We start from the raw sequence: 19543 nt of genomic DNA, 5'->3' as shown, positions 1-19543 counted from the left end.
GCACTGGGAAGGGAGCACTGGGAGGGGGCACTGGGAAGGGAACACTGGGAGGGAGCACTGGGAGGAGCACTAGCCTGTTCAGGGAGATAGAAAGGATGCAGCAGTGGCTACCTTTGGGAGTGAGAACAGAAAAAGGCACTTGGGTGCCCACAGAGCCAGGCTGTGGTGAGGACTCCGGCGGCCTCTGCTCTGGCTTGATGGCAGCCCCTGGGTATCATCTTACAGGGTTTTATTCTCTTTGCAACTACCCGTGGCCACCTGGATGGTGAGATAGGCATGAGGCTCACACCTCTCAGAGTGACTCAGTTATGTTGTGGACCCTCACATGGCCTGGGTCAGCATCAGATGGGAGATTCACACGCTGTGACAAATTTGCCTGTATTTTTACAGTAGAGGGAAATTTCCACCCGATCTGAGCTGTTGTGTCCTTCCTGTGGTTCTGGATGGGCCAGGGACCCAACCGACCTCTTTTGCTTTTCTAGTGAGTTTCCCAATGAGAGAAGCAAGCATGTGACCCTTCAAAGACCTGTGCTTGCATGTTCCTGGTAGCCGTACATGAGAGACCCCAAACTGAAAATAACACTGTGTCCATTAGTCACCAACTGTATGTAGAAAGTGGCTCCACATGGCTCCAGATGCTGCGAGTTGCTACCATAGCAATTCACTGAGCTCATAACCCATCAGGACGTGTACAGTATGGCTCCCCTTACAGACAGAGCAACCGCTCTGCAGGGACTGACAACTTCTGTGGTGTGGAGGGCAGCAGGAGCAGTGGAGGGAGGAATCCACAAGGGAGCTGAAGGAATCTTTTGAAGGTTAATGTTGTGTGTATGTCTGTGTACTGCTTGCATGCCTGGTGTATTCAGAAGCCAGAAGAGGGTACTGGATGCCCCGGGACTGGAGATACAGTGCATTGTGAGCTGCCATGTGGATGGTGGGAATCAAACAGGGGTCCTCTGGAACAGTATTCAGTGCTCTCTAACTGTGGAGTCATTTCTCCAGCCTCAAGGAATGGATGCGTGTGTGTGTGTGTGTGTGTGTGTGTGTGTGTGTGTGTGTGTGTGTGTATGCATGTGTGTGTGTTTGGAGACATGGTTTCTCTGTGTATCTGTGTAGCTATGGCTGTCTTGGAACTCACTCTGTATAACAGGTTGGTCTTGAACTCACAGAGATCTGCCTGCTTCTCTGCCGAATGCTGGGATTAAAGGCATGTACCACTACCCTCTGGCACCAAGGACTCTTTTAAAAAGCTACTTATTTCTATCTTTTATTTATGTATGTGGGGATGGAGGGATGTCTGCAAAGGCCCTGTTCAATTTTCTGGAGCTGCAGTTACAGATGAGCCTCCTGACATGGCGCTGGGAATGAAATCAGGTCCATGGGAAGACCCAGCAAATTCTCTCAACTCCTGAGTCATCTCTCTCCACAGTCCGGGCAAACCTGGAGCCCACTACCTAGACCAGGCTTGTCTTCAGCTCACAGAGATCCACCTACCTCTGCCTCCTGATGGACTGGTAGATGCTCTCACTGTCTTAATTAGGGTTTTACTGCTGTGCAGAGACACCATGACCACAGCAACTCTTATCAGGGACAACATTTAACTGGGACTTGCTCACAGTTCAGAGGTTCAGTCCATTATCAACAAGGCAGAGAGCATGGTGGCATGCAGGCAGACATAGTGCTGGAGAGGAACCTGAGAATTCTACACCTGGATCTGCAGGCAGCAGGAAGAGAGAGTGACACTGGTCATGGCTTGGGCTTCTGAAACCTCAAAGCCCATTTCCCGCAACACACTTCCTCCCACAAGACCACACCTACTCCAACAGAGCCATATCCCCAATAATGCCATTTCCTGAGTCTATGGTGGCCATTTTTATTCAGACATCACATGCACTATCTTACCATTATGGTGATGGTTGCCTGAATACACAGGTGCATAACCTCAAAAATTAAAAATAAAATCCTATAAAACCCAAAGCCACAAAGATAAAGCTATGTCACAGAGACTGTCATTAAGCCAGAGCAGAGGCGATCTTAATTCTCCACCATGGAAGCTTTAAGCCACCCGAGTAGTTCTTTCTGCCCTCTTTCCCAAGGGCAGTCCCAATGCATTCCCTTTGGTTGATACTGAAACAATTTAAGCAACACAGTGACTAAGGAAGTACAAAGTTAATTAAGCTCTGGAGAACAAGCAGAGATCTTGAGTCCATACCGAGATAGATAAGCTAGTGAGTAAGAAGACACGGACAGAAGAGACCAGCGCCCAGTAAGGCAGTGCAGTCTGCCGGAGGGCAGGCTGAGCACATCTCGGTCCTCCCAGACGACAGTGAGAAACGAGCCCAAGCAACATCTGCCTCCAAAGGCCCCAATGACAGACCATGAATCCTGGTTCCTCCTGGGGAACCAATGATTTATTGGGCTTACTCACAGAGCCTGGGCGAAGCTTACAGACAGGAGTGTGAACCGAAAGCAGCCAAGCCAGAAAGCCTGCACCTAGTTAGCTGCACCAGTGTTTTTCCCTTCCCAGAGACTTGCCAGGCTCGGAGATCTGGGAGCCATGCAGGAACTTTTGCAAAACACCTGACCAGCACTGTCTGGTACCATCATGGCTGAGATGCAATAACTGAAGGACCTTTCCCAGCCCAGAGGAGTCCAAGGTCCATGAAGCAACACCTCCTGCGGGGCCGGGATCAGATACAGAACTAAGCAAGCCTTTAAACGGGCCAGGACATTTTTCTTTTGTTTTTGTTCTGTATCGACTCCAGGGCTGCACGCCAGCCCAGCACTCCACCAAGTGAGCTAGAATTTTGATTAATATACTGACTTTCCGAGGTTTAGCATCTCAATACTCAGTGTTGCTTCATGTGGCCTGGTTAACTATGCCAGTGTTCCACTCGGGCCAGGTGCTTAAACAGGAGCAATGTCCCATTTTCCAGCCAAATCTAACACTGTTTGAAAATCAAAATATATGTATGTATTTGTATCACCTGTTGGTGTTGTGTGTGCAAACACATGTATAAGTCAAAGGACAATCTTGGGTGTTATCCACCTGTTGTTGTTACTTTTATGGTTTTTTTCCCCTCTGAGACAAGGTCTCTCACTGGCATGGAACTTGCTGACTAGGCTGCGCTGGCCCCCAGTGCAGAGAGCTGCCTATCTCCGACTCCCCAGCACAGGGATTGGAAACATGTGTCATAAGTCCCAGCCAAGACCTTCTATTGTCTTGGCTATATTCCCAGTCCTTATATATTTAGCTTTAAGGTTGTATGTATTTTTTAAAGACACTGTACTGCCTAGCCTGGTCCTGAGCTTAAGATCCTTCTGTATCAGCCTTCTGAGTGCTAGGATTAAAGGCCGGTGCCAGGACCCCCAGCTTGAACATTCCCTAAAGACAGTCTCTAGGCAACAGATGAGTTACTTTGTGCCCTTTTCACTTCTCCAAGCCTTAAGGTCTCCCAGCACCTTCTCCCTTCTCATGGACATCTCTCCCTCTCCTTCCACTGTCTATGCCATTGCTAAAGTTCACGCTGTTGATCTGTGTTAGGTGTTTTGTGTTGCCTTTTCCTGTGCCCAAGGTTGGGTTGCCCAGGTTCCTCCTCTTGGCGCCTGCTCTCCCATGCTCTTCACAGGATGAATGGCCACGGAGAGACAGCAACCTCCCTGAAGCCTGCTTCCAGAGCCCATTTGGCCTGGGCGCCCAATGTAGCTTCCTGGATTACATATGGTAGTGCAGGACACTGGACCACCAAGGTATGCAGGAAGCATCTAAGTTGGTCATCAGGGTTCCCCAGAGGCACAGCTCAGAGCCCGGGTGATGGAATCCTAGCAACCGCCTCCCCCCGCAAACGGAAAAGAGGCCAGCGCGGAGGAAGACGAGAGGAGGCTGCTATGGTCCTCGGGTAGCCGCCATAGCCAGAGGCTTCAGGGCCAGCGGAGGGCTACATTCAAGGTCAAGAGAGAGCAAAGAGCTGCAGAGGAGGTAGCAGCCCCATGAATGGCCATGGCCCAGATTGGCTATGTGGCCTGAGCAGGTGGCCCTGGGCCAGCTCTGGCACAGCACACTCTGTTCCTCTTTGCCTAGTCCAAAGAATAGCTCAATCTGCTCCCAGGCAGGGGGTGAGAGTGGGTGCAGAGCCTATGCTCAACAAACCAAGACAAATGGGGGTGGATTCTGGAGTGGCCAGTTATGCCGGGCACACGGTGTCATCTTGCCCAGCCTGGAGCTAAGAGCTCTGTGTGTGTTTGCATGAGCAGTGAACAGTACAGAGCATGTAGGAGGAGTAGACAGGGAGGACTGGAGAGGTGTCTGTGGAATGGAGCCCTGCCCGGGAGTGTGAGGAAGCTGACCGGTGCAATCTTTCTCCTATTGGATGTAGAGGCAGGAGCTGCCTGCTTTGGGCGGGGCTAGTGTAAACTCAGGGACAGCCTCTCACCTCCTCCACCAGCCAGGACTCCTCGGCCTGGGATCAGCCTTCTCTACACACATGGAGCCCCTGGGGATAGGTCTCACCTTGCTGGTGATGATGCAGACCCAGGCCCAAGGCCCAAGAAGGCATGAAGGGCTTCCTCAAGCCCTGTTGCCCAACATACCTTTTCACAAGATCTGTCTTCTGCCCAGCCTTGGGAAGGAGACAGTCACTATGAACCCTGGCCAGGCAGGCCCAGTTCCCATGGGTAGGAACAAGAAATGGGAAGCGCAGCCCAATGGCAACCCTGCACAGACTTCACATTCCCCGGTGGCCCTCAAGACCGTCCAGGTGGGGACAACATTCTCTGTCCATGGGGTGAATCTGAGGCTTTGAAAGTCATCAGGTCTCTGCCAGATGCAGGAGATGTGGCTTGGGGCCACATCTGGGGTGGGAGAGGGCTGGGCCTGTCTGTCACTAGTCCTACAGTTCCAAGGAGAATGGTCCATCTTTGGCTTGATGGGCTACGCCATTAGGGTGGAAGGTGGGATCCCGTTCCAAATGTGGGCAACAGCCTATTTGCCACCGCATTTGCTCCACTCAGGTGAGACCAAGTTTTCATGGCCCCTGCCACATGAGGGAATGGTGGGTAGCTGGTAGTGGAAAATCCAGCATCGACAGGCAAGTGAGAGACCCCCCCACACACACACACAACAGTAGGAACTGTCTGCCTTGAACGAGCTCATGGACAACTTCCAAATACATGCATCTGCTTGTCCTGGAACCTGCGGTTTGGAGGAGAAATCAGCAGGGCAGCAAGCAGGGTCAGGCACAGTGAAAGGTTGAATCCAGGAAGATGCTCAAGCCTAAGATAGGCACAAAAGTCAGGACCAGGTAGCACAGTGAGTGACTTCAGCTCAGGTACCAGTGGGAGCTCTGGGAAATCCAGGCTGCCATGAGGCATGACCTGTCCTGGAAGCATGAGAAGCAGGACCCTTCTAGAAGACCCCAAATGCTCCTCCTCTTACTGCATCCCACATTCCCCTCAAAGACCAATTCAACCAAAGGCTCCCTCCTCCCTGCTTTCTTCAATTCTCCCCAGGAGCCCGGCATATGAACACTGGGTCAACAGAGCCAGGACCTCCTCAGATTCTGGGAAGGTGAGTTCTTCCTGTCCAAAACCCCAAGGAAGGCCAGAAGCAGCCCTGAGTCAGATTGCACTCTGGTGCCACGTTGTGTGACCATCAGTCCCCTTCCCAGCCTGCTCCTCCAAGAATTAGGGTCAGAAAGTTACAAGGCGGACTTGGCACAGGACTACAAGAGTGCTCCTCTGGTCCTCCACATGAGGACTAAGGGCCAGGGAGGATACCAGGCTGCTGGGTAAGACGCCAGGTGAAAGATGGGTCAGCAGGGATAGAGGGGGTCATCCTGGGTGAGGAAGTAAGGATTTCCTTAGTGGAAAGAGGAGTCCTTCCCAAGGCCCCCCAAGGAGGGAATGGAGTCAGAGGGTCCTCCCTAAGGCTCGTCTCCCGTCCTGACACGGCGGGAGGGGCCTGCACTCTTGTCTGAGAGGAGGCGTTATTCAGCTGTGAGACACTGGCTAATCCTCCAGGACTGGGTCACCTCCTTGTTCAAAACCGGTCCAGGGGCCCAGGAGTCATGGGAGGGGGCGCCGGGCTGCACAGATGGCTGTGAGGTGGCCTTGAGCCCTGAGGATGACTGTGCATCAGAGCTGGGGACTCTGACAAACTAAGAGAATCACACTCTCGGCCCTGATCCTTGAAGGCTAGAGGGTAGAAGGTTGGGAAAAGGTCCTCCAGTTACACACAGGGCAGGTACTGGGACTCAAGAGGAATGTCTGAGGCAGAGCCTGGGGGGAAAGCCTACAGCTGAGCAGTAGGTCCTGGGCACAGGAGGAAGGCCCACAGGTGAGTGAGATACAATACTTCTATCTCAGTGTGAAGGCAGGGTACACTCAGGGCTCCATGACGTACAAACCCTCGCAGGAGGCACCAGAGAGAGAGTTTTGGGCGAAGTGAGAGCGGGGTCTACTGGACAGATGCACCTCCAGGCCTGTCACTGACAACTTGGGCTGCACACTGTAAAGGAACTGGAAATGAGACATGAAGTTAGGTCCAGGCTTTCAGAAGGGGCATTATGGTAAGGTTGGAGCCAAAGTTTTGGCTTCATAGTTGTACCAGAATCAAGTATGTGTGAAAATCGGGGGAGCGGGGGAGGAAGGCAGGGCATGCCAGAGCACACTGCTGCCTTAAATGTGCCTCCTGTCAAGTCTCTGGGTGCCCTGATCTAGGCCGCCCTTGCTGCTCCACTCGAAGGTGCTAAACCAGGCCTGGGTTGAGTAGGGAAGGGGCTTTGGAGGCGAGATCATGCAGGTGTGTCTTTAGAACGCTGGGCTCCCTAATCAACATTGCCCCCACAGAGGAGGATGATCCAGAGTCAAAAGTTATCTGTGGGTCTGTCTGGTAAAGATGGAAGGTCGTGGGGGAGGGGAGGCATCAGCTAAGACCCTGTCCTTTGCTCTCGTGACCTTCCTATGTCTAGTTCTTCGCACTTGCCCTGCACCAGGCTAGCTCCTCTTAGGCCCCTCCTTCTGGGGTGTGTCCCTGCCCAGGTCCTTCTGGCTCCAGGTTCTCTCTCATTTCCCTTCTTCTCCTTCTTCCCTTTCTTTACTAGGCTAGAAGACCGTCAGAGTTGGCTGACTGTGGAAGGCTCGGCTCTCATCACGTCCCAACTAGACCCACAATGTCCCTGCTCACTCAGCCCCAACACAATAAATGCCTGTGACAGAGGAATAGGCTGACCGTCCTTGCTGTCCCGCCCTTCCAACATGGTGAGCCAGACCTAGGCAGAAGCTGCGTATCTGATCTGGGGGCTGCAATGTCCTCTGGGGCACTTGCCTTTGTTCATTCTCCTTTGTTGATCTAACTCCCTCCCTCATCTCAGAAGCAGAGAGACACGTGCACAGTATCGGCTCCAGACTAGGGAGCAAAGAGCCTGATGTCACCCCAGATCCTAGGTGGGGCTGAAAAGGAAGCGCCCAAGCACAGTGCTTCAGAGTGTGGTACCCACTGCCATCACTTGCTAGGTACTGTAAGGGCTTTCTCAGAGCTGTGGGCCAGTTTCCCCGAGTCCTCTGAGACCTCATAATGAAAGTCAGGGCTCTGTCTCAGGGCTGGACCTACATTAAGATCCAGAACTCAGGAGGTGGACACTTGTGAGTTCAAGGTCAGCCTTCTCCATATAGGGAGTTTCAAGCCAGCTAGGGATACACAGTGAGACCCTGTCTTAAAACAAACAAAAGCAAAAATAGATAGATAGATAGATAGATAGATAGATAGATAGATAGATAGATAGATAGATAGATAGATAGATAGATAATAGAAAATCCAGATCCTGCGGCTATCATGAACCCACATATGGGAGCCAGGAGATGCTAAAGGTCTTGCCAGCCAATCTTGCCCTGGAGACTCAGCCTGGCCAGAGAAGAGCAAGCTGTCCCCAAGTCTACCTGGCCCTCCGGGGACACTGTTTAGGACGCTGCAGCCCTCCTGGGCCTGCCTTGTTCAGGCTGTTCTCTGGTCTTGATTGCTGACTGCTTCTTGAAGCCAGAGTAGGTCATCTACACCACCCCCCCCCAGCACGGATAGTCCCCCTGCTGAGACCAGGCCAGGCCCTCTAGCAGCTCACCAGCTTTCTGGGTACCCCATTACAAGAAGAGAGGGTCCCACCAGATTCCCTGACTCCCAAAAGCTGCCTGCCCAGACCCAACTTTCTGAGCAGCCATTGGCCTGTTCATCCTGGCACAAGAGACTCAAATCCAGGGACTTACCTTACCCCAGTCTTCTTGCTTCCTCTTGGTCCTGGACCCTACAGAGCTGAGAAAGGGCATAGGCAGCCTGGAAGCTTGTCAGGGAGAGGCAGCCATGTCCAAATCAACAGAGGTGAGCCCAGAAGTGACAGAACACAGCTGCTAGAGGAGCAGGCTGTGGACTTGAATGGAGACTCAGAGACAGCCCATAGTGCAGCCTTCACAGCTTGGTCAGTGGGCACAGCCTGGAACCTCCACGCAGGCCCTAGTTTTTCTCATGCTAAAGACCAGGGTACCACACTAAGGTCAACTTTCAGAGTCCAAAATATTCTACTCAGCTGCTTCTCTGTGACCTAGGGCAATGACACTCTTCCACTTACAGCCCTCTGAGGAACATTTCTGGGAAGGGCTCTGAGACGACAGCAGACCTGAGAAGGCGAGGTCCTAGGTGCACTCACACACCCATGCCCTTTTAACACAGAGGGCCTATGCTCTGGCAGCTGGTGGGCTGGGGGACTCGAGGACTTACTCTGCCCCTGTTGTCACTAAGCCAGCAGTCACTACCGTAGCTCAGGTCCCACCAGGTCTTGAGGATAAGCTATCTCTGGAGATGTCACAGAGATGGCCTCCCACACAGGGTACTGAATATCCCCAGAGCGGAGTCTGCTTCCCTTTAGGACAAGGCTGGGACTGTTTTTCTAGAAGCTCAGGCCTTGAGATCCTTTCAAGGCTAAGTCCAAGGGTTCCCGGTGCTCAGAGTAGCCAGGTCTTACCCCAGCCAACCAGTCAGTCTGCATGTAGCCCATGTGCTGATTCAGGCTCTTGCCACTCGGGAGAGCCTGAGTGCTGCAGTGGACCTGGAGAAAGGCGAGGCAGGCCTGAGACTGGCTGGGGGAGGGCCTCTGGGTCAGACTGCCCTCAATTTCTGAGCACCCTCATGCAGCTTGAGTTCCATGCTACCGGTAAGGCTGAGCGGGAAGGCCTGAGCAGAACCTGGCTGATGGGAGGAAGACAGTCCAAGGCCTCATCTCGGCCCAACAGAGGCCCCTACTTACCGTGAACAAGTCCCCATGACTTGGTAGGCCCACATTTAACAAACTTCCAAGAGCTCCTGCAAAGTAGGAATATCTCTACTCCGTTTTCACACATAAGGAAACTGAGGTGCATAAAGGCATTGGCCTGAGTGACATTGGCCTGAGTGACATTGGCCTCTGCTGACCCAGAATGGCATCTCTGTCTTGCTCAGATTATCTCCTCCTGGTTGTGAGCCACCAGAGGAGGCAGGAGGGGATTTTGGGAGAAGCTACGCTTTAACACAATCTGTCCTATAGTTCATGGGAAGTAGATACTCTCAACCTCATAAGAACTTAGGAGAAAAGAACTCAGTGGAGAGTTGGCACCCAGGAGCACACAGAGGCTCAGTCTGGGGGACCTAGGGACTTGCTTCACAGCACTGGCTGAGTTCTAGCATGCTATGCATTCATCTGTGTGAGCCTGTTTCCCTCACGGGACACTAGTGAAAACGGACACCATGATCCTCAAAATGGGATGGTAAGAGCCGGGGAGGAGGGACCCCAGTACAGTCAGAACCCCACTACACTTCCTGGAAGGCCTCCTGCAGGGGTTCAGGCTTCTCCTAGGAGGGAGGAACAGGGGCAGGTGCTGATAAAGACACACCCGGGAGATGACATCAGCAACCCTCTCAGACAGGAGCCAGAGCCAGAGGAGAATTTGAAAGAACTACAGGTACCCACTCCTTGTGACTATGGCTTGGGCCATTGAGTAGATTGGGACAGAACACTTCGGGGGCCAAAATCTAGGTGGGGAGAAGCCTTCTACTGTGGTGGGGGTTGGCAAGCCTATGGACCTCAGAAGCTTGTCTCCTCCAGAGGCGGCCCACGACCAATGGTTCTGTCCCCTCTCAGTGACCTTGACTCAAGGTTCGCCCAGGATCAGCACCGTGCCCTCTCCAGTGGAGCAGTCCAGCCTGAGCAGCATTGTGGATGGCTGTGGAGTAAGGTGGGGTCCTGGGCCTGGGCCAGAAGGGGCACACAGGAGTGCACGATCAGCCAGAGGCCCATAAGGGCTTGGAAACAGGGCAGCCCCTACCTTACCAGGCACGGTTAGCTTTGGCAGTAGAACCACCAAGAGTCAGTCTGAGTGCCCCGGTCCCTCCAAGAGGACTGGATTACTTCATTGTCATTAAAACCACAGTATTCCTTACAACAGCTGGAATTGTCAGGCCATCCCTGACTCTGTTGCCTGCCTGTGGATCCTGTTCCCCTAAGTGGGCTGCCTTGTCTGGCCTCAGTGGGCGAGGATCTGCCTAGCCCTGCAGAGACTTGGTGTGTCGGGATGGAGGGATTTGGGAGGGGGGGCTTCTACCGTCTCAGAGGAGAAGGGGCGGGGGTGGGGGAGAGGCTGTGGGAGGGAGGACTAGGAAGAGGGGGCAGCAATCGAGCTGTAAATAAATAAATAAATAATGGGGGAAAAAATAAAACCATGGTATCTGGGCAGAAATAACTTTAGAGAAGAAAGAGTTATTTTGAGGCATGGAACCGGGAACAGTGGAGAAGAGAAGGCAGCAGGAGCAGAGACCAGAAATCACCTTCAAAGGCCCTTCTCCAGCGACCTACCTCTACCGGCGAGGCCACACCTCCGAAAGGTTCCACAGATCCCCAGAGAGTCACCCAGCAGAGGATGTTTAAGCAGAGTGCTGGGGACATGTCAGATCTAAACCACAAGAGGCCTCCACACTTGGAAGTGCTTCCCATTAATCTGCTTCAGCCAAGGACCCCACACAGGTTGATGCTCCCAGACTTCCCCATGTTGCCTGGAGAAAACACCCAGATCAGCCGCTGGGCCTGGCTGGGGTTGGGCTCTGTGGTCAGCTTCCCTCTGACAGATCCTCTCTCCTCAGGTTCAGGGCATGGATGGAGCTGAGTGTTCTGGGTAGGGAGGGGCTGAGGTGGGCTGAGTAAAGGGGTTCTGGAATCTACCCACTTCCTGTAGCCCCAACATTAATGAGAAAGCAAGAGACCTTCCTCACAAAGACCACTCGGTGTTCATGCTAAGTGACCCTGTGCCCCAGAACCCAGGATAAATAAATGTTCCTGGGCCCCAGGGACGGGATGAAGGGCAGTGTGGGCTGGCTCTCTCTCTTCCGTGGTCATGGTATCCTGTCCAGAGACAGACCTTGGAAGCCAGGAGGAAGCCACAGACTCTGTCCTCACCTACAGTAGCTTGAAGCCCACTGACTCACGCTTCCCACCCACCACCTCTATGGGAGCCCACAGGGCCACCATGTGAACCCCAGAAGCTGACCACGGGGGAGGTTGTACTCAGCACGCCGGTTCTTGGATTCGCTTCAGGGTCGAGTGCGTGAGCTTATCTCGGTGAGGGTTCCTCGTGGCCTCCTGACCAAATGTTCAAGGCACAAATGGTGCTTTGTGTCCCCTGCTAGGGTCATGGGACTTGGAGAGGGCTGATAGGTTGGGCTTGTGAGAAGCAGGGCTTAGCCCTAGGTGGGAAGTGACTAGATTTTCCAGCAGCAGGGAAACACCAGAGTACACATCCCGAACCATCCCCACTGTGAGGTATGTGGGCTTTGCCGGCGGGAGTGGGCAAGGTCTGAGCCAGTTCTGCCTCTGGAGCTGGGGAGGGGGGCAGGCAGAGGTTTCTTCTTCTCGGAGGTGTGGGGCTCAGCTGGAACCTCTTACATAATTAGCAGATGAGGCTGCAGCTGGGACAGCCACCCTCCCTCACACCAACATCACGAGCCTTCAGTGGGCAGTCCTTGGGCTTTGGGTGGAGGCCAAGCCTGACTCATAAATAGGGGGTCTCTGCAGTGCCCTCTGCTCCTTCTGCCCAGCCCTCCTTGCTTTGTCCACATTGCTGGCATCGGGCCCAGACACCTGCTCTGCTCCGAGCAAATGGCTGCTCTTCGCATGCTGTGGATGGGGCTGGTCCTCCTGGGTCTCTTGGGATTCCCACAGACCCCAGCCCAGGGCCATGACACAGTGCAGCCCAACTTTCAACAAGACAAGGTGAGAGAGTTCCCTACCCCACACCCAAGGAAGCAGAGCCCTCAGGCCAGAGCCAGGCTCTCCTCTCACAAAAAGGGTGAGAGGGTGTTCTGGGCAGGGTCAGCCTGTGTGCTTGTGCATGGGAGCTGGCTGGAACCACCCTGGCACACAGCCTGGTTGGTCCGCCTGCCTCTGTCAGGAACGTGGTATGCTCTGATACCCACTTTACCCAATAGTGGGCTGGTACAGGGCTGTGACAAAGACAAGGAGTTCAACACCCTGGAGAAGTAGGGGGTCTCTCCTACCCCTCCTCCATGGGTCGATGAGCCAGCCTGCTAGAGAGGGAAGGGAGTGGAGAGAGAGAAGCTGCTGCTAAAACCTGTGTGGGGAGGAGTCAGAGGAGGGAAGACCAGTCCTCCAGGGTCTGCCCATGAGGGGTACACGGAGCAGACCCAGGCATCCACTGGTCGCAGTTCCTGGGGCGCTGGTACAGCGCGGGCCTCGCCTCCAACTCAAGCTGGTTCCGGGAGAAGAAAGCTGTATTGTATATGTGCAAGACAGTGGTAGCCCCCGCCACAGAAGGCGGCCTCAATCTCACCTCTACCTTCCTCAGGTGAGACAAGGGGGTGTGGCAAATTCTGGGACACAGAAGGACACATCACTGTCTGGGGGACATCCTGGGGCTTGGTCCCTTACTTCAAGGGTAATCTACCCATAGGAAAAACCAGTGTGAGACCAAGATCATGGTACTGCAGCCTGTGGGGGTTCCTGGACACTACACCTACAACAATCCCCGTGAGTGAGCCACTTCCTTATCTGGGTAAATTCTGAGGTAAATGCTGGCTGACTGTACAGTCCCCTGTCCCAAAATTGTGGTCACAGCACATCCAAGGCCAGGTCTGATTGCGAGTCTGCCTCAGGCACATGGGGCTACCTCTCTCTGGGGACTTTAGCCTGAGGCCCACCCACATTCTTCCAGGTCCCTTTCCTGCCCAAATGGAATTTTCCAGTACTCTGCTGCCCAAGTGGGTCCCATTCAGGCATTCCCCAAATCCTACCCACATTTCATAGCTTCTATCCAAGGACCTTTTTACCCCTCACCTGAGCTCTGGCTCCCCACCAGAGCCCTGCTCCCTTCTGGCTGTATTGTAACTCAGCCTGCTGATGTCTTGCGTCTAAGTGTTCTCTACTCTCTCCCCAAGACGTGTGGTTTGGGGACAGTGTTCCCAGGCTGTTCAGGCAGGAAGCTAGAAACTGTCTGGTGGCCACCCAGGGAGGGACAGGGAAGGCAGCCAGAGCAGAGGTGGATGAAGAAGACCTGAGACCCTTCCCACACACAGAGAAGCCCCCAAAGGCCACCCGCTCTGAGCAGAGGGACGGAGATGTGGGAGCCACATATCCCACCCAATCAGTGTCATTTCTTGGGTTCCCAGACTGGGGCAGCATCCACTCCCTCTCAGTGGTGGAGACCAACTACGACGAGTATGCTCTGCTGCTCACCAGAGGCACCAAGGGCCCAGGCCAGGACTTCTGCATGGCCACCCTCTACAGTAGGTATCCCAGCCCACAGGCCCATGCACAGGGGAGATGCCTGAGGTTGGAAACAGACCAAGACCTGACCCTAGAGGACAGTAACAAAGGTGTGTGGGAGCAGGGTGGGGGCTTTTTGCTTCCTGACCCCAGACCGCTCTTTATCTACCAGGCAGAACCCAGACTCTGAAGGACGAGCTGAAGGAGAAATTCACCACCTTTAGCAAGGCCCAGGGCCTCACAGAGGAGGACATTGTTTTCCTGCCCCAACCGGGTGAGGGGGCTAAGCTGCTGGGGAGGGAATTATAGTCAGATTAGTCCGGCTTCTGGTTGCAGCAAGTGAGGGCAACCAGGGAGAGCTTAGCCTTGCCCTACTACCTGCTAATCCAGGGGGCTCCAAGGAAATAATAAATGGAGGTGTCAGTCTGCCCGATATTATTACATCTACCTGCAGTCCCCTTTATTGGGAATCCTGTTCCTGGTGGACACCTAGCTCCCCTGTCTGCCAGCCCCCTAGCTAGAGGTACATGGGTGCTACTGGAAGAAACAGATGGAGAAAGACACCTTTTATGTTTTAAAGAACAGATTGGAGCAGAGGTGGGATGGAGTCTGAAGTTTGGGGGTTCAGGCAAAGCTAGCTCTCCACGGCCTTGGGGAGGCTTCTTAGAGTCCAGGGAGAAGCGTAGAGTCCTGGTGAGTGTGTGCCTAAGCCTGGTGCTCACTACTTCCCTGGGCTTTTTTCCTGGCAGAGAAGTGCATTCAAGAGTAAACACAGGTGAGAGAAGTCAGACAGAGGACTGGTCACACGGTAAGCACTACTGGGCCATTTACTCACTCAGTAGGTGACCACTGAGCGGTCACGTGACTGGAGTGGTGGGGATGCAGCTCCCAAGCACACGCATCCAAGCGAGACAGTCCAAAAGAAGGTACAGTTTCAATACCAATGGCTAAAATAGGGCTGGTGGCCAAAGGCTCGTGGGGGGGAAGATAACAGTACAGGCAATGGGAAGGGACTGCCGTCCCGCGAAGCCTGTCCCGCAACAGGGGTCTCCAAGGAGCCAGGATGGACAAGATCGGGAAGGGGAATGGCCAGGGATGAAGATGGCAAGTCAGAGGGCTCCTCACTAGTGCCATTGACTGTGACTTTGGGACCATAGGCTCTGGAGGAATATTCTAGGAGGCCCTGGCTAGAAGTACTGTTTGGGCCGCACTGGGGCTAACGGTGACCATGTCACTGATGGCTCTTGTTTTTCTGTTCAGGTGATCTGGCCTCAGGACTCCTTTGCTCTGTCACTCTCAAGATCCCAGCCCTGGCGTCCTAACGTGCCTCTACACCCTCCAGCTTTGCCTTGACAAAGAAATAAAAGTCCAAAGCAAGTCAGACCTTTGTTTTTGTCTGTCTGTCCTCTAGGCCTCTGAGCTGTCCTATACCCCTCTTATACATTTCTCAATATAATGACCAGAAAGATGTCTGTTCCTGCTCAAGCCCTGACTAGGAACAGCCTGACTGATGCGCCCGGTTCAGCACCTACTCTGCGTAGGGAGGTTGCAACCTCACCACATGCCCCAGCGAATCTAGTCACAGGTCAGCTAGGCTGCTCAGGTCAGTCACTTAATCGTTAATCCCTTAGATGTGTGTCCAACCCTGTGCATCTGGGAAGCCTCAGATCCCATAAGCTTTTCAATGTGGGGTAAGAATCTTTGTATTAGACAATAAATTTTTGAAGGGCAAAAAGGAGTTGTCTCACAGATACAGCCTGACAGAGTTGTCTCACAGATACAGCCTGACAGAGTTGTCTCACAGATACAGCCTGACAGAGTTGTCTCACAGATACAGCCTGACAGAGTTGTCTCACACATACAGCCTGACAGAGTTGTCTCACACATACAGATTGACAGAGTGGGCTGAAGAGAGACTGCCTGTACCTCTGCTCCTACCCCAGCCCTCTGACTGGAGCCCTAGTCAAAGGCACCAAAACCACAGATGGCCACCCAATTAGCCCCACTTTTCTCCCAGATTTCCACCTGAGCAGCTCTTCATAATCCCCCGTCCCTTTCCCTCCTGGTTCATAGTGAGCAGGTCCCAGGCCCAACAGACCACACCAAGTCCCGGGTCAGTGGAGATGGTTGCCTCTGGGAAGTCTTCCGGGAGAAGGGGGCTACACTATGCCTGATCTGGGAGGCCTGGAGGTCGCTAGGCTACGTGCCCCTGACTGCTGATCTCCTTACCCCTCCCACAGGAAACACGGGCTGACAGGATGTGGTGTGCTGAGTGTAGAAAGAGCTGAGCCAGGTACAATTCAGTCAGCAGTCTGGCACAGTCAGTGTGTCCCAGGACAGGCCGGCTATCTCAGGGCATCTTGGGGCTATGAAGGCCACTGAGAAGAAGCCATGACAGTTCTCTGGCCTGGAGGATCCTCCTAATGCTGCGGCTCTGCTGATTTGTCCATTCTTTGCCCTGCTTGGAGTGTCCCCGGATCAGGTGCCCAGGCAGGACAGCCTGATGTCAGCCAGGGAAGTCCACACCCTCCTCACACCCTCTCGTCTCACCTTCTTCATCCCAAGTTTCTGTGCACACTTTCTTTGGTTCCAGCCTGGCAGGGTCTTGGACTTCAAGAAAGGCCTCCATCCATTTGCTACAATGGACCAGAAATGCCTTGTGAACACAATGTCCTGGACCAGAAGCTGGAATAAGTTGTCTCAGTCTCTCAGCACTGGCTTACAGTTGTTCTAGGTGCAGAGGTTATGGGCACTGGACACTGAGCCTTGGCAGGAAAGCAAGAGAGAGATCGTGACAAGATGAAGTGGCAGCACGCAGAGGAGTCTACCCAGCTTTCCTGCCCTACCCTGCCGTTCAGAGGACCCAGCACATACTTGGGGCTACATCAGATAACCAGGGGTTCCAGGACTATGAAAGATGCACATGGTCTTAGTGAACACCTTGCCCAGTGGTGGCCTGGCTGTCTGTGGTATCTCACATGAGTGATCCTATGAAACTCACCTTCAATTTACCCTCACACGAGGAAGTGTGTAGCTCAGTGAAGGTCAGGGGGTGGGGATCAGATCTGTCTCTGGCATACCAAAAGTACAGCCCGTAGACTCCAGACAGCCTGGGCAGTGGAGACCCAAATAAGAGCCACAGAACCCTGCTCTCCAAAGGACCTTGGTCTACACTTGGTCTGCCTATGACCCGTGTGAGGAAACAAGGTCTGTATGTCTGTCTGTGTGTGGATCTGCAGAGGAGGTTGGAAATCCTACACGCCCTCCTTCCCTGCTCCCATCACCAACGCCCGCTAAAGCACTCAGTCCCTTATGAAGGCCAACAGGAGACCCCATGACAGCTCTGCATGGGCAATGTCCTCAGCTCACTGGGGCTACCTGAAAAAGCAAGGCAGATCTTGGGGTTGGGCACCTTCAAGGGTCACTGGTGACTCAGGTGTGGAGATCTTTCTCCCCAGGCCAGGTGGCAGATGCCAGGAGAGAGAAGCAACCTTCACCAAGAGTGCCATAGCCAGGCAGTTCAGCAACCCAGGAGAGGAGTTTGGATGACCAAAAGACTGTCATTTGGCAGCAGGGAAAGAAGTGGGATGGAGAATCTCATTGTGTAGGCTGCAGGACTGGAATACTGGGGTAGCCGTCTTGGGGAGTGTCTCGGGGGTGGCTTCCATGTTGGGGAGCTTCCTAGGTAGGCAGGCATCTTTGAGCCCTGGTCAACAACCTACCTTTCACTTTTAGTCATGACCTAGAGTGGCATTCCTGTGCCCTTCATGGACAAACCAGAACTTTTGCTGTGATGTACTTCAAGACAGAAGAGCAACACTCTCCGGTCGCTGGCAGAGGAGCTGGTCCTGATAACCCCGGTGCCAGACACAGGCCCCTCTCCTGGAGCAGTGTCCCCAGCCTGGGAGGGACTATTGCTCAGGACACATCTCATCACGTGCTCACACATGGAGAAAGAAACTTTGTTTCTCAGAGTTTCTTCTTGGGACTTCCATGCTTAAGAGTTTGGAGCAGGGTGGCCAGGTGTCTAGGCCAAGGGAAGGGGGCAGAATGTCCAAGTCAGTACACACAAGGGACTATCATTGCTGAGGGTGGAGGACTTAGGGAAGGGATAAAGGCATTCATTAGATCTGCTTTCTCAACAGATCAGTGTGTTGGGCACAGATGAGTGTCCTCAGAGGTCCCTCCCAATGCCCCACTCCAACACCAACACAGAACTACATTGGGCGTGGTCTCCAGCATGGCGAAGGCAGGGAGTCCTGGCCACCATAGCTTCAAGCAGCTGCCGTGTCCCTCAAGATCCTTACTGCCACTTTCAGTAATGCTCCCGGCTCCTTGTATTGGATCCATCCACTTGCAGGGTCAGTTGGCTCATGATGCCTCTATGCTGAGTCTTCTCCCCAAGAGCTCCCAGGCACAATAAACATTTTGGTGAGGCTGACAGAAGCAGTGTTTCATAGGGGAGTCAGAGAGTGGGTGGTGGGTGGCAGGGCCTGTCTAGGGCTGGAAATCACATAGGCTGGGTCCTTTAGGGTAGTACCTGCAGGGAAAGGGCTGCACCTTAGTTCTTCAGGGGGAAGACCCAAGGTGCCTAAAGGCCCTTCTTGGACCCTGTAGCCCAGCATCTGGCCTAAGAGTTGATGCTGCTGGCTTAGCTGCCCAGAAGCTCCTGCTTTGGAGCCGCATTACATGAGGCAAGCCACATTCCACCCTGCTCCATGTGTGCCTGGGTCCTGGGAGCCACTGTAGACAGATTCAGCATTCAAGTACCTCAAAATAGAAGGTCGTTGAGATGTCTCTAAAGGTAAAGGTACTTGCTGCTAAGTCTTATGACCTGAGTTTGATCCCTGGGACCTAAGGATGGAAGAAGAAAACTAACTGCCCTTTGACCTCTGACCTCTGTACCATGACACACATACACCCACACACAATAAAGTGAATAGAAATGCTAAATAATAATAATAATAACAACAACAACAACAATAATAATAACTGAGGGAGGTGCTCACATTGGCGTCCGGTCTCTACTTGCACATACTTGTGTACATGTGACTATGTAGAACACACACACAGGAAGGTAAGTGTATTACTTCTATGTTTATTCTGGACACAGTATAACTTGTTTAACTTTTGTGTGTGTGCTAGGACCCTGTTGTGTACTTCTGCTGAGCAGGTACCTGGGATCCTCGGGCTTCAGCCTTTCCATCTGGATTTACAAGTGTGTTCCACTATGCCCTGAAGTACCATTGTTTGAAGAGACAAAATTGTCCTGAAATGTTTGAGGGTATAGTTCAATGACACCTGTAATGTGAATATTCTGCAAAAATTAATAAAATAAAATATAATTTAATGAAAATACTGACTGTAAATTTGTCAAAATGTTGATAATTCTTCCATCTGGGGCTCATTATGCTATCATTTCTGCTTTGTAGTCGGTTTAAAGTTTTTCACTCAAATTGGTAAAACAAACCAAACAAAGAAAACAAACAAAACCAACAGCTCCATCGGAGGCTGAGAAACAAATCCTTGCAGACTTTAACAGTCTAGAACAAGACATAGTGTTATCTCCAGGTCCTTAAGGTCTGGGACAGGCCCCTCGAGTGGAAGAAGATGCTGTTCACCATCTCCCAGACCAGTGGTCTGGACAGGGCTCTGCTCCCTAGCTCTGGCTCTGGCTCTGGCTCTGGCTCTGGCTCTGGCTCTGGCTCTGGCTCTGGCTCTGGCTCTGGCTCTGGCTCTGGCTCTGGCTCTGG

General features: G+C 53.1%; 1 protein-coding gene and 1 long non-coding RNA gene across 4 annotated transcripts; both read left to right on the top strand.

Annotated features, from left to right (window-relative positions):
- Positions 1–4459: 4459 nt before the first annotated feature.
- On the top strand, positions 4460–7207 carry LOC115063597. Its single transcript, XR_003843424.1, has 3 exons — positions 4460–4757; positions 5509–5566; positions 7101–7207. It is a non-coding gene; the product is annotated as an uncharacterized LOC115063597 (long non-coding RNA).
- Positions 7208–11807: 4600 nt separating this feature from the next.
- Ptgds (prostaglandin D2 synthase) lies at positions 11808–15171 on the top strand. Of its 3 annotated transcripts, none has more exons than XM_029536584.1 (8): positions 11808–11831; positions 12107–12281; positions 12734–12873; positions 12979–13055; positions 13694–13810; positions 13963–14064; positions 14540–14565; positions 15051–15171. In XM_029536584.1, exons 2-7 carry the CDS (start codon positions 12168–12170, stop codon positions 14557–14559), a joined length of 570 nt encoding a protein of 189 aa, XP_029392444.1. In that variant the 5' UTR covers positions 11808–11831; positions 12107–12167; the 3' UTR covers positions 14560–14565; positions 15051–15171. The 3 variants fall into 3 exon arrangements, with proteins under 3 accessions (XP_029392444.1, XP_029392443.1, XP_021050370.1); XM_029536583.1 differs by having other exon boundaries at positions 11810–11831; positions 14540–14598; XM_021194711.2 differs by lacking the exon at positions 11808–11831 and having other exon boundaries at positions 12090–12281; positions 14540–14598.
- Positions 15172–19543: the final 4372 nt, after the last annotated feature.

This window comes from Mus pahari, chromosome 3 (genome assembly GCF_900095145.1).
Source record: "Mus pahari chromosome 3, PAHARI_EIJ_v1.1, whole genome shotgun sequence".
NCBI classification, from domain to species: domain Eukaryota; kingdom Metazoa; phylum Chordata; class Mammalia; order Rodentia; family Muridae; genus Mus; species Mus pahari.
This window is presented reverse-complemented; position numbering and strand designations above follow the sequence as displayed.